Source organism: Patiria miniata, unplaced genomic scaffold (genome assembly GCF_015706575.1).
Source record: "Patiria miniata isolate m_02_andy unplaced genomic scaffold, ASM1570657v1 HiC_scaffold_22, whole genome shotgun sequence".
Lineage (NCBI taxonomy): Eukaryota > Metazoa > Echinodermata > Asteroidea > Valvatida > Asterinidae > Patiria > Patiria miniata.
This window is the reverse complement of record NW_024037061.1, coordinates 7441148-7459740: the sequence shown is the minus strand read 5'-3', so window position 1 is coordinate 7459740 and position 18593 is coordinate 7441148. Positions and strand designations below refer to the sequence as shown.

General features: G+C 40.4%; 1 protein-coding gene across 2 annotated transcripts in view; it reads right to left on the bottom strand.

Annotated features, from left to right (window-relative positions):
• The window catches only part of LOC119730537 (nitric oxide synthase, brain-like), a 54026-nt gene that overhangs the window by 13745 nt on the left and 21688 nt on the right, over positions 1 to 18593 (bottom strand). For both annotated transcript variants that reach the window (XM_038203509.1, XM_038203510.1), the window contains exons 2-10: positions 13189 to 15159; positions 9861 to 9994; positions 8869 to 9031; positions 8405 to 8496; positions 7656 to 7797; positions 6559 to 6704; positions 2569 to 2743; positions 1367 to 1468; positions 537 to 731 (exon numbers count right to left, since the gene is read on the bottom strand). In XM_038203509.1, the coding sequence (XP_038059437.1) occupies positions 537 to 731; positions 1367 to 1468; positions 2569 to 2743; positions 6559 to 6704; positions 7656 to 7797; positions 8405 to 8496; positions 8869 to 9031; positions 9861 to 9994; positions 13189 to 14628 (2589 nt within the window). In that variant the 5' untranslated portion in view covers positions 14629 to 15159. The remainder of the gene's footprint in view (positions 1 to 536; positions 732 to 1366; positions 1469 to 2568; positions 2744 to 6558; positions 6705 to 7655; positions 7798 to 8404; positions 8497 to 8868; positions 9032 to 9860; positions 9995 to 13188; positions 15160 to 18593) is intronic.

Genomic DNA, 18593 nt, shown 5'->3' with positions numbered 1-18593 from the left:
ACAATGATTGCATCTGATGATAAGTAGTTATTGTTCCGAAATCTAAATCTTTCTTACGCAAAGTGCCTTTAGAACCTGTTACTCATTATAGATATATAATTAAATAAAACAATGTACCATAACGCCTGGCAAAAGGTGCTCCGGAATATATCAATTCGTATTACTGAAGTATGATACTAAAGAAAATTTCAATGAACTACATTTTAATTATAATATCACATATCTTGTAATATATTAGGTAAAAAAAATTTTTGTATACTTTCTGTAATAATTTTCTGTATTTCCAACTTTAATTTCTATAGCTTTTCCTATTTTAGTTCATAAAATCCACTTTGTAGTTTCCCCCTTTTTTTAGTTGTTAACATACAAATTAATATAAAAGCTAAAATATGTAAACATGTGGCTTTTTAATGTTGTTAATACTTTTAAGCTTCCAATCCCCAAATTTGACTTTTTATTTTCTAAATACATTTTCGAAAACGGCAGTTAATATTTGCTTGCATCGTTTCATTTCATTGTTCGTTATCTTTCATTACCTGGTACTCGTAGGATGGCTTCAGTTGGTAGTTCAACATCTCTTGATGAAACACGGGGGTGATACTCCCAGAAATAGGCGGGACGACCCAGACCCAGTCAGCGGGGCAGCCCCCGCGCAGGCGCTGTTCGTTCTCCATGTGTTTCACAAAGGATTCGGCGGCCGAATGGTGGTCGGTGATTGTCACATTATTTTTCTGTGAGAAAGTCAAAAGAATTTAGTAGAAGGGTGGATTGGAATGAAATAATAGGAATTGAAATTTCACAGATGCTCTGAAAAAAAATGTAAATTGTATTATTTACGGTCCAAGTTTTGGAGCCCCAACAGCAAAGAAATTTGTTCAGCACAAAAAAAACCTTTGCTTTGCAAAAACAGATTACCAACCAAATTTAACAGATAACGAACCAAACAGATTACCAACCAAAAAGATTACCAACCAAACAAATTACCAACCAAACAGATTACCAACCAAACACATAACCAACCAAACAGATTACCAACCAAACAGATTACCAACCAAACAGATTACCAACCAAACAGATTACCAAGCACAATGTAATGCGTTGAAAATGTATTGTCGCTGGTTCTCATATATTTTTTTTGCGTAGGAAATGAATTAGTATAGACTGTTTGCTCAGCAGCACCATGAGATTAAGGCCTGTCTTGAAGCAAGCAAAATCACTCAAAAGCAAAGCACGTGACACACAGAAAATTAAGCTGACCTGCTAACATTGAAGAATTGAAATTATATAATTGACTTTTTGAACGACGCAACAAGACTATACTGAGTTTAAGAATACATTTTTAAGACTTAAAATTTATGAGTTTTACCTGGTAGCTGAAGATCACAGCAACGTTGGCTTCCACTAATGCCTGATCTTTCCAAAGCGAGGCGTTGCTATTGGTATCCAGTCCCATCTTTTTACCGATCGTCTGCAAAAGTGAAAAAAAGGCGGGAAAATTCCATTTCAAATTTTTGTGAACACAAGCGGATAAGAACGGCTGGAATGAAGACCAAAATACTTGAAATGTTGTTATTTAGGTCGTCAAGACTGTTCTTAGTCTAATAACAAAGGTCGAAATTGTCATTAACTTGGTCATAGTGCCAAAGACTGTCATTAACTTAGTTACAGAGGTCAAGATAGCCCTTAACCTGGTTAAAGCGTTCAAAATGTTCATTAACTTAGTAAGCGTGCTCAGGATTGTCATTTGCAAATTCCTGCAATGTTCAAAATTAATTTTGTTTAAGTTCGTCATTTGGAGAATACAAAGTCCAGATTGCGTTATGTTTGAATGTGTATTTATTAATTTCGTTTTAAAATAAAAAAGAAAGAATGACTGGGTTACAACAATTATAACTAAATTATTAAAACAAATCTAAATAATGTTTAGAAAACAGTTTGAAATTATTGTCAAGAAAAACAAATTTGAAATATCCATGAAGAATAAGGAGTTATATTTAAAGAACGAGAATTAAATTGCTAACCTAAAAGACGAGAAATTCTGGAAATTAAACCAGATTAAAGGCATACAGGATCATTTGCTTTTCATAATTGTTTTCGTTTCTAATTATAATAATACCACCACAATCCAAAGAAGAATGTTCAAAACCTAATCGGTCGTACTTTCAATTCAGTTGATGATACAATTTTCGAGAAAACAGTGAAAACCATGCACGACCAATTTTGATCACGAAACACGATTTCTTCAATAGCACTCTTTATTTCCGAAAATCAGTCAATTAAGTGATCGTCACAAAATCACCTACACTTCTTGATTTTCTTCTACATGACAGCAAGCCAGACGAAATAATTTCACGGGGTGTTTAGTACCAGTACGGTCTTCAATCCAAGTAAGCTTTTTGATAGTAATTCGATAGGTAACTTGGGGATAAATACAAATGATCATGTATGCCTTAAACTAGATTAAGGTACCACAAGACCATTATTAAGATAATAAAAAGAATAAGCTACTCAATGTGTTTTCTTATTTGCTGAAAAAAAAAAAATTAGAATCAGACGTATTTGTTTTACCTCCAAAAGATTCAGTCGGTTGGAATCACAGATGTCTCGAGCACCGATCTCGGTCACCATGTACCATCCATTGAAAGGACAAGCTGTGAATTCCAGGCCGCCTAGATCCAGCATCAATGACGACACAGCAGGCAGAGCATACCACTTGAGACCCAGCTCAGCAAACCAATCATATCTACAACAAACAATGGCTTGTTTATTTCAGTGCTACAATAAAATCGGGAGTGCAGAACCAATAATCAGGTAAAAATGCTTTGAAAGTTTTGTTAAAACACAAACATGAGTATCAGTAATAATTTAGAGAAACTGTGGTCGTGACTCAATAAAATCATACTGCGTTATTCTAAATAAATTGCAATGCTTATATAGCACTTTCCATCGTATAAACAATCTCAAAGCACTTTACGATAATTATTACCCCGTTCATCAGGCCATACCACGCGGCAGCCGATATCAGCGCTCAATCGCTCCTCGACCCTTACAGGTACCCATTCATACTCCTGGGTGGAGAGAGGCAACTGTAGTTGAGTGTCTTGCCCAAGGGAACAAACACCATGTTCCTGGCAGGGTTCGAACCCACGCACCATCGTACATGAGTCAAACCACTGAACCTTGGCATTCTAGTTGACAATCGCCCAATTTTTCGGCGATATTCCAGTAGTCAACTCTTTTATTTTCCCCCGCACTTTCAGTAATTCGAGTCACGCTAATCTCTGCGTAATTCCAGTAGCTGCAATCTGTACGTGCCTCTGGCTGCGTAATTCCAGTAGCTAAGTAAAGGGTTTTTGGTCAATACATGTAATTGGTACTGGTTCGGCGCCAATTTTGTTTAATAGTGCTGATAAGTACAACAATTGTATGCAAACGCAACCACTATCATGGACAATGCTACTTTCTGCTTTCTGCAAATGTCTACTTTCTGGGTTTTTTTGTCAAAACAGGAACGTGAAGGAAAAGTAATGCGCAAACGTTTGACAGCCTTCGCAGTCAATACGATCAAGATAGAAAAAAAAACCTGTTTAATATATTTAAACATGTTGGTGTCTAAATAAAACCGGTGGTGTACAATTTCACACTTGTGGCCCTAAATAAATACTTTTGCAGTGTGGGATTCTATATTCCGCTGACAGATTAAGCACTTCAAGAATAATTTGGTCCTAGTATTTTTTTTCCCTGAGTGAGTCAACAGCAAGTTTCCTTTGTTCATAAACTTAAAAGGATATTTCGATCTGGTTAACTCCTTTTTTTAAAATAGATTCATGGTAACATAAATGGTTCAGAGATAACAAGATGAAAAGAAATACTTCAAAGTTACTTCAATAGTGACTCACCAAGAATCAATCAATTAAAGAATGATCAATAGTTGGGAACAGGTGTTACCAAAGCTATTAAAAATATCATTGTCTGTTTTCTAGCAGAGCCAAATATATATATTTTATTCACCAAAAAGCAAACACAGCAAACGAAAATTGAAATGTACGGTAATTTCTTTGATCGACAATTCATTCGCTGTATTCTTCTGTGAGGAATTTAATTATTTTTCGTTGGATGAACAAACAGTACTTGCTCAGCGGGCAGTGGTTCTGTCGGAAGCACAAAAAACTCGGTTATGTAAAGTATGCAAGGCAAGTCATAACTTGAACAAAAAAATATGGATTTGTCCAGATGCAATTTCTTCTATTGTTCGGTCTGTTTATTCCGTTAAGATGAGTAAACTAATTCGGCGCAGTACGGATGTTATCCAACAACTTGTTCCATTCACAAGAACCTCTTGAAAGTGCTTGACACTTCAGAATTTCTTCAACCAATTCCCACATGGAGGATTCTTCTTATTAAACGCCCGTGGAGCCGCCCCGCATGCCCTCATTACCTTCCCCTTCATGTTGATTGAACTGCAAGAACAGACATCTCAATGCCGTTGTAGATTTTTAATTAAGGTTCGTGCTGGTTCTTCCGCCACTCTAGCTCAAGCTGGGCAAATGAAGGCCCCTCGCGCCGGCTAGCTGCGATCAGATCGGCCAAAAGCGATCAGAAAAAAACAGCTAACACGAACCGGCATATTTTTTTCCTTCTACACTCTAAAAACAACTTAGTCAAAATATTGACTGGTTTTCCTAGTAATTGAAAATTGACTAGGAATTTAGTTAAACATGCAAAGTTTCATACTTTGACTGGAAAAAAATAGTTGGGTTCGACTCCAATTTCAGTTACTTGCATAACTATTTTTCCAAAGTCAATAATAGTGACTGGAAAAATCTATTCAGATTTACTGATTTTCAGTTGCACCCAGCTGACCCTGAATGGCTAGTCAAATTTGACTGGTTTCTAGTCAAATCTGACTAATGCTTTTTTAGAGTGTAATGAATCGCTCATGTGAGAAAGTTTGCGGGTAGTTTCCCTGACAACAGCACCAACTAAAATTAATGGACCGCCTTCAGGATTTCCGTGTTTAAACACATTTTGAGATATAAAAGAGTGACGTTAAGAAAAGAATAATGATGTCACATTTTGGTCTGGTGAATAAACAAACAGACAGAGTTTCATTTCAGGATTGAGATGTTATCTATAGAATTGAAATTTGGAATGAGAAGGAATTCAGTTGATTGGGGAAAAAAATCACTTTACACCATACATGTTGCTTAGTTTGAAATTTAGCAATTCAGAAGCCACAATGCACGTGAAGTTGAAATGGAAATACAAAAATCTTGAAAATGCCAAGAAAAGACGGAACAAAGTCTTAAAATTTGTGTACGCCAAGATAACGGCCACTTTTGCTTCACGGATCAACTAGTAAAAATCGAGGTTGCTGATCTACATTAATGTATATCTGATCATAGCCACTAGACCAAAAACTTTGTACCGGCTCCTTGCATTGCACTATCCGTACGGGATAGCCACAACAGGCGTTTTTATAGAACCAAACACATGCAGATGCAGATTTTGCCCGGTACTCAAAGGCCAAAATTGATATACTAAATGTGTATAGAGGCCAATCGTGGCCGCGTGCTGAACGCCAACACATGTAGAGAGATATGGGCTAAGAAAGATGGACTCGCAGATCAACACATGGTATGCAACAATGCACTATAGTGATATGGTAAAAGCCAAGATGAACGCAACCCAAGCCAAAGGCGTGGTAACAGCCAAATATGTCATATTTTGAGCGAATGGGGTGGGGGGGGGGACTGTCGCATGGCCATTTTGGGGTACAAACGTACGTCACATCCCATGTTATTGACGTGCCTTTATGTATGCTTCTGTGATTCACAAGTGACGTGTTTACAATCTTTGGGTGTTTTTTTTTAGCTTGAACTAAAGCTGCTTAACTGCCTCAATAAACGTGATATTTCTACTGGTTGTGGAATCGTTATCGCGCCCCCTATTGCTCAAAAATAAGGCCAAATAGTTCATGCCGATAATGCGCGTCCGGCATTTAAAAGACTTCACTCAAGTCGGATTCAAGTCGATATCCGCAACACCTGCTGCCATCACAACCGGCATTCTGCACACTGCACAGATCAAGTGAAATCCAGACTTGGCCAAGCCTAGGCATCCAACAGATTCAAAGACGTGGGTTTCAATATCCCCAGAAAACGACAGTGTGCTAATTTATTATAGGAAATAATGTCATAACTCTTTCGTACAATATTGACCTTGTACGTAGCGGCCATCTTAGTGGGACATGCTTTGTGCCTTTCATGCATTGATTGTTACTAACTTAAAACAACAAAGAAACACCCAATAAGATGGCAGCCCCCATAAGGTATGTACCGGATGAGTTGATACACAGCAGATCTTTTTAAATCCTAAGTCAATTAATTCGCAGTTATTGCACAGTCTTCAACATGAACATACGGTTTCAGTTCCGTCGTAAGCCAAAGACGAACCAGTCCTACGGCCAAGCTATCTTTCTATCATTTTAAAACGTGGCCCACTGTGAGCACACTGTGACGTCATGACAACCCAGGTCAATAGAGAGGAGATACTCACTTAGGGTGTTGGAGTTGGACTTCCAGCACCAGGCCCGGAGGGATGTTGAAGAGTTCAGGTTCTTCACCATTCGCTTGGAGCACCAGAGGAAGGACATCAAAACGGCCCTGCTTCTCTGGACGCCAGCCTAACTTCTCCATGACCACCTGTACAGTCAAACAACTTAAACAATTAATCACTTACTTATAAAAAGACTAGGCAGTAAAGCTGGTAAGAGGTTAAGGTAGTCCCCTGAGTCGGATTCATGGGCAGAGGTGAGGCTTACACAAGTCTAATTCACAAGTGACAGACAGTGATGAGTCAGTCAGTCAGTTAGTGAGATAGGTACAATGACGATTAGAACCTCTCTGGGACTGACAATAAAATAAGTCGATTTTTGAAAAAGTTATTTCACCATACGATACCAACAGGTCGTACGGCTTCGTATGATACAAGTGCAATGGCACTGGTGTTCATCGAAGTAATATTCGACAGAGGGAAGCAAGAATAAGACAGAGCCAAAACCTTCATACGACACTGACAAGGACCATAGTTTTCACGAGGGAAGCTTGATGCAAAATAATGTTCTCCACCCCCCAAAAAAGAAAGAACAAAGATCCCTGAATTGGGAAGATTGTTTGATGGTGACACCAGCGGTGTAGCAAAGGTTCTCAGCCTGGGGGGGGGGGGGGGGGGGGGCTGGATGTTACAGTGGGGCGCCCAATTTCTGTTCAACCGTTAACCATGGTCACTTAATATAGGACTAAAAAAATTCAGGGGAGGGGGCAACGAGAGTTGGGGGCAACGGGGGGGGGGGGGGGGGACGGGGGGAAGCGGGGGCGACGTTTTTTATGGGGACGCCGTTGGGTGACGTCCGACGAAATCCAAGAGAAAGATCATCACAGACAGTCTAAGCAAGAGGCAGTTTAATCGGTTCATCACAAATGTTCTTTGTAGGAGTTGTGACTTTTTGCAAACACTATTAGGCGATCTTTTGAGCTCAGAAAAATCTAAAAACCACTTTCCGACCAAGTCCTTTTGTGTATTTGGTGCTAATTTTGTCCATCCAATGTGATACGTGTCCATCCAAAAGTTTCAACTTTTAAATCTGGTTATACCTCAGTGAATTCGACGTTAGCCGGGTCACCAATAATAGAGCCGTCTGGCTGTTTGTAGCCACCGTACGATACCAGCTGTGGGTTCCAGACTCGGAAGTCATGTTGGCCATCGGAGCGATGTGGGAATATGGTGATGGCGGATCTGTCCACAGGGAAACAAAAGCAAAGATTTAACACACAAAACTCTCTGTGGTATTGACAAACATGTGATGATGTGGCACGTCACATAACACTCAAGAAAATGTGCATTGTTTGGCGAGAAAGAGCAACAAACATACCGGGTTCAGAGCGGGAAAACACCTGTTTTTTTCTAAAGGGTGACAAACAAATACAGAGCAGATTGTACGGCGCTGCTTAATGCGAAAAAAACCTAAGTAGGCCTACAGAAAATACTTTACTCAGCAGAAGTACAAGTTAATAGGCCTACAAGCCAAAATGTCATGTAATGTGGAACATATTTCTTTTGAATGGATTTTAGCAAGTTTTACTTAGCACTTTAACATTCTAAACAGGATTCTGGTTTGAAGCCACCTGAAATTGGGCTCCATCAGTCAGAAGAAAATGATTAAACCTTTGCCCATGTGATTTAAATAGAACGATTAAACAGAATTGCAATTGTCTTTGGGTGATTGTTTGAAAGGGGAAACAGTCACACACAATATTTGGGGGGGGGGAACACATTTTATTGAGAATATTTTAACAAGATCTTCTTTGGAAATAAGGTGAATGGTGTTGGGCGTGGTTCGTACCTGAGATTGCCTTTGTTTGTAGCGTAGCTCATGTGATTGCAGATAGCATCAAACATCTGATGAGTGCTGCTCGTATTGCGAGCATCGAAAACCTGACGCAGCAGTGAAATAAAAAGGGTAATTACTAGAGTAACATTTGATAACTAAGTTCTAAAAGTTGTGTGAGCTCAACATAAAGACGAGGTCACATGAAATACACAAGTATTACACAAGAAGGGAAAACACTTGCATGTTTTTGTGCATATTCAATCTGACATAATTCCTCGATCTTCAAAGTTACGATCAATTTATACCTTCTAATAACAATTTCAATAATAATACACCCTATAGTTTTAACAGAACAGCAGGGACACCAAAGCGATATAAAGCTAAGGTAAGGTAGCTGCATAGCTCAGCTGTTTTATTTCAGGTTGGTAACTAATGCGTAAACGGACGAGCTTGCTGATAGTGGATCAAGGAGTTACCTGCAGTTTTGTCCACTGTATTCTACCGATGCAGCGAGGGGCGTTACGCCAGGCCGTCTTGGCTCCTAAGATGAGTTCAGTCTCAGTCAGGTCGTAAGTTCCTCTCTTATCGATGGACTCAAGAACTGCTTGAAGACGCTTCTTGTGAGCGGGGGTGTCGAATCTGGTGTTTTGCGTTAAAACGAGGAGAAACATTAGTTTGGAGTGAAACTCAATGGCGCCCTCTAACCCTGGAGGTCGCACATTATTTGGAATGCTGAAGATGATTTTTATTATCGTAGGTTTTTTTAATTGTTGAAGTTCATTCATTCATGAAGAGTTCGTAGTTTAATTTTGTATTTGCTGTTTACTTTACTTCTGCGGAGTTATTTTTTTCTTCATATCAATAACGTTACAATAATTGATTATGATAAATTCGATTAACATAGAGTTTTGGGTATATTTTATGAGTAAATTGGGTGACATTTCGTTTGGATTGGATAATGTTTGGATGGGGTTTGGGTGTAGTTTGGAAGCGTTTTGCATGAGGTTTGGGTGTGGATCGCATGAGGTGGTTTTGCTGAATGAGGTTTGGCTGTAGTTTGAATGAGGTTCGAGCGTGGTTTGAATGAGGTTTGGGTGTAATGTGAATGGGGTTCGAGCGTGATTTGGAGGATTATGAGGCTTGGGTGTGGCTTGCAAGAGGTTTGGGTGTGGTTTAGGTGTGGTTTGATGAGCTTTTGGTGTGATTTGAATGACGTTTAGGTGGAGTTTTAATGTGGTTTGGGAGAGGTTTGGATGTAATTTGGGTGTGGTACGGAGAAGGTTTGGGTGTGTTTTGTGTGTGGTTAAGATGAGGATTGGATGTAGTTCAGATGTAGTTTGGATGAGGTGCATGGGTGTGGTCTAGATTAAAGTTGAGTTCGGCGTTGGATTTGAATGTTACATTTTTGAATTTCGGTTTGGCAGTGGTGCGGGCGTGTCATGGGCAAATAGTCTGTCAGTCCTTTTACCTTTTGATGTGCGTATAATATTGGTTGATGAAGTCTGTCGCGTGTTCCTTTATGGTTTCCTTGCTACGACTTCCAGGCTTTCGAGGCGGGAACATGATGGATCCCATGCAACGACTCTCGCTACATTGTAAAGGCTGAAAAGGAAAAAAAAACACGGAAAAGAATATCATGGTGAATCGTTATTCTAAGGGGTTAACTATAGGATAAATGTATTAATCTTTATTTTGATCCTTAAAAATACATTCGTTGTATTGTGATTTGCGCAGCAAGGTTTTAATCTTATAACAATTTTGTTATGAGATATATCAAATATTAGGTTCAATAAATGTCTATCTGGATTAGGAAAATAAGCGTTATAGGTCTAATTTATTTTCTATTACGTGTTTCATTGCCGACGGTCTTTTGGCGTTGAATAAACTGTCGGCGGATAATCACTGCAGAGTTCGATTGATATTTGAAAATATTAGTGTAATTCGCAGCACTCAATCCAAACACGGGTTTTCCCGAAGGGAAAACTTGGAGCAGTTTTCAAGATTTTGGATGTCAGCGCGTATAGTTTTAGATCCGAATGAAAACAGATTGCCGCGTTTTGCCGTTGGGTCCGGATAGAGCACAGTGGAGGGACTAATGCACAGATGATTGCAGTGGACTGGCATTTGTTGCCAAAGGTTTATAGAATTCCAGGGCATTTAAAGAGTCAGGGATTCGGGTTTGAGCAAATAAAATAGCAGCGATTTGGGGTTGCAACAGGCAGTAATAAGGAGGACATACAAAATTGGTTGGCAATAATGTCAATGTCCTTGGCGTTTGTCACAAACAGAGTGATTTAACAGCACGCACGTCAATAGACCACACTTATTTGCGGATATAAAATCTACTCCCAAACGCAAAAATTATCCAAATTAAAGTTATATTTCCAAAAAATTAACCAGTGAATTATTACTCACAAACCTATTTAAGATGTTTTTATCTAATGAGTTTTGATGTCGATGTGGTTATTATATTACAGAACTAATCCCGCCGATTTTGTGGTTGACTTTTGGTGGGGGCAATTCGGCGCCAAAAGAAAGGAAATAGGCCAAGCGTGAGTGAAATTAATAGAAAGTTCGCCAGGGGGTAAAGTTAGGTGCCTGAGATTTGGAGGGGCAAACCACTACGTGTTTGGCCTCAGTTCAATCTCACATAACCCGTGTGTACCACCATCACAGCTCAAAAAACGATGAAAATTACGCGGGAAAACAAAATGTAATTTTCTGGACGCGCGCGTTGTTGCCCATGGCAATAGACAGGTTGTTCGATTCTGATATTATTCAGCAATAACTACTTGGGTAGAAAGATAATTGCTGGTGGGTTTACGGTATATGTGTCAAGCATCGTCGTGATAACATTTTGGATGGGGCATTTTTATCACGAGGGCTGAAAAGAAACCAAAAAAACCTCACAATTTGGTCCAAGAATCCTTGTTCGATGTATTGTTTTCCTCGATTGTGGCCATGAATATTAAAACATGATAAGTGTGTCTTATTTACCAAATCAGTAGCATCGATACCATGACAGTGACTTGATATTTGTTGACGATTAGAGTAGTGAGACTAGTCGGTTTGTGCTTAGCAAACGATTTCAGTGCTAAGCAAAGTTTAATCCAAATTATTTAAATGTATCAAATTCGGGCAATGAGAAAAGGAGGCTGAGGGTTGTATATTCTTCCGTAATTGCTTTTCTTTGGCGAGGCCCGACAATTGTCCGAAATTACAGTCAGTTGCAGGGTCCTACCAACTCGTAGAATGCTATGGTTCAGTGGTTACGGTGTTTGACTCATGCACGATGATGCGTGGGTTCGAACCCTGCCAGGAACATGGTGATTGTGCCCTTGGGCAAGACACTTAACTACAATTGCACCTGTGAGGGTCGAGGACCGAATGTGCGCTGATGATCGGCTGCCGCGCGGTCTCGTGGCCTGATGAACGGAATACTTGTAAAGCGCTTTGAGATGGATGATACGATGGAAAGCACTATATAAGCATTACAATTTGTTTTGTTGCCAAATATACAAAATGTTTGTGTTCTGTATTGCAACCCACAACAGCACTGAGTTTGTTCTTAATTGCGTCAGTAGTTCTCGAACTCTACTTGGGCGAGTGAGCGCGCGCGTCTACACTATTCGGACCAATTGCGAATCTTAACCAGTTGATGGTTGCACACCGCGAAGCCATACGCTCGCGCTTATGTGGCTCTCCTCATTACAGATAAACATCACGCTGAAGAAAGCCGATATACTTCATATTTAGCCAATCTTGGCCCGGAGAGTCAACAGATTCCTTTAATGTCACCAACTCTGGTCGTTAAGCGGCTATAGTTACGTTGTTTATGCGATCTAGGGGCATTAAAAAAGCACGGCGGGCAACGAAAATGTCACAAAATGGCAAGTGGCATTTGGAATCAAAGCTTTAACAGGGAATTTCTTCTCTGAAGAAAAATATATAGATTTGTTGACGCTGTGAATATGACGTCATGGTTTCAAAAATGACTGAAGTGCAGTATTTGGCAAGAAGAGAAATTAACGATTATGGTAATATTGGTCATTTTCGCTGTCTGTTCTGCAATAAAATCTTTCCGTTTTTTTAAAGTTAATTTTCAGACCGCTACGTTCAAGTACATGTAATTTAGAACGCTTTCTTAAACCGAAAAATACGTTCAATGTTTTTGTGTGTGGTTGATAAATTAATTATGTTCCGTTGTTGTTTCATGATGAAAATTTTTATGTGCATTATTTTCTTAACAATATTCCTTTTCCATTCACTAAACTCACACCAAGATTCAATTGAATTATTAGATAAATACCGAGAAATAGGTATCTTTCTAGGATTTCGATTTTTTTTGGTCATGTGTTGATTCGTTTTGAGACACTTCATAAATATGAGTTTATCCATGGAGAACTGGGTCATCTCTTAAATCCATTTTCCTGTTTTTTCTCTCCAGAAAAGGATCATAACCCGGGAGAACACGGCAACTTTGAAAGTCAGTGATCATGAGTTATCATTTTGTTAACATCGTAGTTTAGGCATTGTTCCAAGTTATCGTAAAAACAACATTACAAAAAACCATTTTCATAAAATGTTACCTTTTGTCGTTTTTGTTCAAAGTTCAATTATTTCAAATGTATTCATCAATTATTTGGCACTTATGTCAAATTTGGAAAGCTGAGCGATCAGCAATTTTTTTTTAAACTGCCACTGAATGTTTCAAGTTTTGTACCCTATCTATGTTTACTGATACTGGTGCAAACGAAAAAAGTTTAAAACATTTGAAACTTCAAGTCAGTACTTACGACCAAAGACTTCTGATGCAGCGTATCCGTCGTCTGTTTTCCATCCAGGAGGTTCTTCAGACGCACAAATTTGGGTTTAGACCCTCCGTTGCTTGGTTTGGTACCCGACGACAGATTGTCGTTGAGTTGTGAACCTATCAGATCGGTCTGTATCTCTATCTCCGCTGTGGAGACCTTGATTGGCTTCATAGAATTGTTGTTGACTTCTGTGGAGATGACATCTGATTTGTAGTTGACGGTGGATGGTAGGGTGTCCTTCTGGGGCATCCTGGCTGGGCTGTTTTTGGTAGAGGCAGCCCGTAAGATGCTAGTAGTCGACATGGTTGTGTCTTCGTAGGTATCTTCTTCTGATGTGATCTGTGTGGCCGAATCCTGTCTCCCTATATGTGGCCGGGACTCATTCTCAGTAACTTTGACGTCGAGGTCAACTCCATTCACTGCGTTCGGTGCTGTCTTCTGTGACGAACTCGAAGTGCCTTGCACAACAATGACGCGCTCGGGCCATTGTGTGCCGACTGATTCAAAGGGTCTTTCCGGGGAGCTGTCAGCGTGAACGGCACAATTCTTCGTCGGTAATCGATCCGCCTCGTATTCGTAGTCGACTGAGGGTCGAGGGCTGTCGAAGTTATACAAATCCTCAATACCTAAGCGGAACTGGTATACGTCTCGGGGGAATGTTCCATTCCAGGCCAGGACGTTCTGGAAATCGGGCCCAGTGCCGGCATGCTGGTGTCTGGTAGACGTACAGCAGCATGCAGACGGGTCTCGGTAATTGTAGCTGCGTACAGGGCTACCGGGCAAGCTGTTGCGGGCAGGGGAACGGCTGGATTCACGTCTGGTCCTGCTGGTGCTGCGTATAGGGCTGGCGTAGCGATAGGAACTTCCCTCGGCTGCTCTGCCTCGGGTAGCGGGATAGGTAGACCCTGGCCCGTAGACTGTCCCACCAACTACGTCATAAGTCGGTGGGTTACGCTGCTGCCAACACGGTACAGGATTCCCCACGGGTGGGGGACTATTCCCTGCATCTCTCTGGCTCTTATTCTTCTTACCCCCGGTCCCTCTGTCCCGTGACAAGGAATCGGTATTGATCTCCTCGGTAACGCGTACGACTTTCACGGCGCCGTCAGGGGTTAGAATACTCTCCAGGCGTGTTCTATAGCCATCCGGGCCTCTCATAACGAGAACCGTAGGAGAGTCCATAGGTACGCTCCTAAGAACCTCCAAGGCCGTCGAATAGGGTACATCGGTGAGCTGAACACCATTGACCCCCAGCAGAATATCCCCGACCTGGATCAACCCCGATTGGTCGGCTACGCCCTCGGGTATCAGGTCGGAGATTATGACTGGCGGGTTGGTTTTGCGCTTGCGCACTAAAAACCCCAGTCCGTGTGGCGGTCTTTTGAAAAGGCGAACAGTGAACGTGTTGGGTTCGTTTTCCATGGTTCAACGTCGAAATCGCGGACTTATGCTCTCAAGAACCAAGTGACTGTTTTGGTTGTTGGAAGTTTGTTATGATAACCCTCGCTCAGAAAGGTTAGCTGCGTCGCCCCTCTGATGATCTAGTTTTCTGTTTATGTGTGTTTAATATCACAGGACAGGCACTAGGTTCATCAATCGGACATCATTGGGAAGACACCTTAGCAAAACAGAAGTCAAGAACCATGTCCTAATTGGCCATTCATCAAAGTACAGATGATACCCGGCTTACACCGTGGTCTGTTCAACACCAAGGGTCGATTAGTTTGCCGGTGACCTTTCCAGCGCACGTGGTACCAATTACTCCTCGGTTCACGCGCCTTTATTTCAGGAGGAAGGGGTTAATGAGAGATCACGTGACCTTTGGCTGACGCCGCCGTGTCGGCTGACCGGTGGTGACCAGTAAAGTGACGAGGGTCAGTCGGCGTGAACTCGACTCAAGTCAGATGGAAATGTTGGGACGCTAACCCAGGAAAAGGATTCTCCCTCGAAAATCTGCATAGAAAAAAAGGGGGAGATAATTAAAAAAAAATTATTGTAACGTAAAGTTTTCTACTTTGAACAATTATTCAGAACCACACATCTTCTCAAAAGAGATTCGTCCACATGGCGTTACCGAAAGCCATCACTAGTTTACACTACCGTCATGCAAAGTTTCAAATCTTATTAACTAAATGTTCATGTTTTAGATTACAGTCATCATCAGTATTGTTTTCTCAGTTTGATTCTTCTTCAAAATGAACAATTACTGATAATTCAACCTTGTTTAAAACAATGTGCAACTTCAAAGAGGTAGCAGCACCAATGTCATACAGAAAGCATTCAATTTACTTAAATTTAAAAAAGGTAATGTTAATCCAACAAAGCTTTGCCCTGAAACATGCAAGACGAGTTATGCAACATTGACGCTAGAAAAGCTTGAAGAACTTCCAATTCAATTTCATGAATAGACGTTTAAGTCTGATGTTAAGTATTAATTATTTAGGTAGGCTAACACTTTGCTTAATACATTGTATTTAAAAAGAGATCCCATGTACTATATAAGCGTCACAGGCGATTTGCTTTTACACAAAGTCCAGAAAATGTTAGTTTTGATTCGGTCGAAGAAACAGTGAACAGAAAGTAAGAAAACAGTCGCAACCTATGGAACCTTCCCAATGCAGTAACAAGCGCATGCGATACGAAAACTCAGATATTATTTGCAATACAGTTAGCTGGGGAGAAGTGGAATAAACGGACTAAAACTATTTGACTTTTGATGACAAGATGATGGGCATGACTGATGTCGTACGAGCTTGGGGAAACTTTTACTGCCTTGAGCCTCAGGACTGGGAAGATTGGAGATTTATCTAAAGTAAAAGACTAATGGAATACAGAAAGATGATGACGCCCTAATGAGTCATAAAGATAATGCGAAACTATGCTCTCATGACTAACAATTTTCTTGAAAGGCTCATGCCATTACTCCTTTTATACAAGACGAAAAGTGGACAGGCAAGGATTGATGCAAGAAATCGAAAGCATCATTGCGGACGATAATCGGACGATAGCCGTCGATAGTCGGTTGGGCTTTAAATGTTATATTTACAAATGGTCATCGTTTCAATTACGCCACAAACTGCACTCTTAAAGGTCCCGGGTCAAATTCGACCCTGAATCTGCGTCAGATTTGATTTGACACTCTTCTGAGTCAAAATGACATTTTCCTCCGAGTAAAAAATGCCACTTTTCTTGGACTAAAAGGCAATTTGTTTTGTCAAAATAACACTCCGTCGGGTCAAATAACCAGGACAAGTGACCCATAGAAGTATCATTTTGACCCAGAAGGGTGTAAATCAACCTTACCCGGATTGGGTCCGATCTGACCCGGGATCTAAATGTTACACCTTCTGCAATGCGGTGTTAAATAAACACCAACAAGTATCTACATTGCTATGAAGCAGAAACTCGCAGACAACGGATCAAATGCAGTGTTCGCATATTGGCTTGTAGTCTGGTTTTCCTAAGCAAATATACAGGGCGAGTAAAACAAAACAAAACCCAAATGTCGGGACCATTGTTTAAGCGAAGTGCTGCATGTAACACTTTTAAAATCTGTGATATGAAAGCCCGATTCATAAGCTTTCTTTTAGTACAAGGATCATTCAAATCACTCATGTAATTTTCAAGTTACGGAATTTTAAATTACTGATAACGGACTGACTGACTGACTCACTGACTGTTACTTGTGACCTAATTAGACTGGTTTTTGGCTGGTGAAGAGAGCCGGGCGGTGCTGTTGTATGGGATAACACCATAACGGCTAAATCTGGCCGATTGTAAACCATTGTAGGTAGGAATAATCTTCAAGTAAATAGCCATTCTGAATCAGTTGACATGTGTTGTGCGCGTCCAGGACCAGCTTAATTAGACTTGCCTTGTCTTATTAAATCGTTTCAATAAGCGTCGCTAACTCTAGCTCCACGAGAGAGTGTTTTTCTCCTTTTTTTCGTGGAATCAACCCTTTCCAACATCATAGATGAAGATCAAAAGACTGTCGTGTAATAAGTGACTTGATGTTTGCCCTACTGTCTGGCTGAACTAAATGATCGAGTACTGTGAAAACTTTGCCTGAGGCTAAAATGTGTTGATGCAGTTTAATTCGCGTAACCATCCAGAGAATGTCACAATCAATACTTTACTATTATGGAATCACTCGGATGAAAAGACGTAAGCAGTGTGTGGGGTCCATTGATCTCCATATATGGAGATCAATGGTAGGGTCATACTGAAACAATTATTCATATATGCAAATTAGGATGTGCGTCATTCATATCGTTGGATACATGAATAATTGTTGGATTAGGGCCGCCAAACTATCCGTGCAGTATATATCTTGACACAATATATTTAAGATCGCTTGTGTGATTAGACTAACCTCCTTGCTTCGTTTCAGAAGTATCCGTGAAATCGGGCCTTAAATATACAAGTCAGTGTGTTTTCATAAGAGCACATTACTGTTGTGAATGTCGTCTCTTGTGATCATTGAGGATAATGTATCGCAGTGGTAGGCTCCCACCATGCTTCATAAAACAATTTGCCATGTCCCATTACATTTAATTATAATTTAACTGAAGATAAAATATGATGAATTGAAACGTTACTACTCAAGCACATGTATACCCACCCACACGTACGTAACGTGAAGTAGAAATCACTATCGTGAACATTAAAACTTAATTTCGACGATAATTGAAATCTTGGAGAGTGTTAGGTGAGGTGTCTCATAACCGTCACACATCCTTGAAAGGTGTTACGTATGAAGCGTGGCCTCCAAGTCCCAACATGACAACTAAACCACAGGACGGTCTATCCTGATTTCTCCAGCTTAACCAACTTTTTTTCCCTTCAAATACTGGGCCCAATTTCACAGCTCCGCTAACCACAGAATTCTGCGCTTACGATCACCATTCCGTGCTAACACTGCTAGCAGAAAAATCCTGTGCTAACCATAAAAGCACAGAATCCTTAGTTTCGGGATGTAAGAATGCGCATAAGCAAAAATTCCTTACAAATTCGTGAAATACGCTTACCGTGTAAGCATGGAATGCTCTGCTATACAGTAAGCAGGATTTTTTCGCTAACGGAAAGCAGATTTAGGCACAGATATACATCAGTCAGTTTATTGCTAAAATAATCAACACGTTAGTGTAAATACAAGTTTAGTAAATACAACTTGGACCTGTCCTAAAATGTTCACAACATGAGTTGGCAGGCAAGCGTCCTTACAAAACACACGTCCAAATTTAAACAGCCTACCACTTTATATCGTATTTGTAAATGCTGTCAACACTTATCAACTATCGAAACTTTCTGTCCAGGATCACTATGGTCCAATGATTGTAGGAAATGTCCAAATACGCCCCCTACTCCCTCAGGGTCACGCCCAC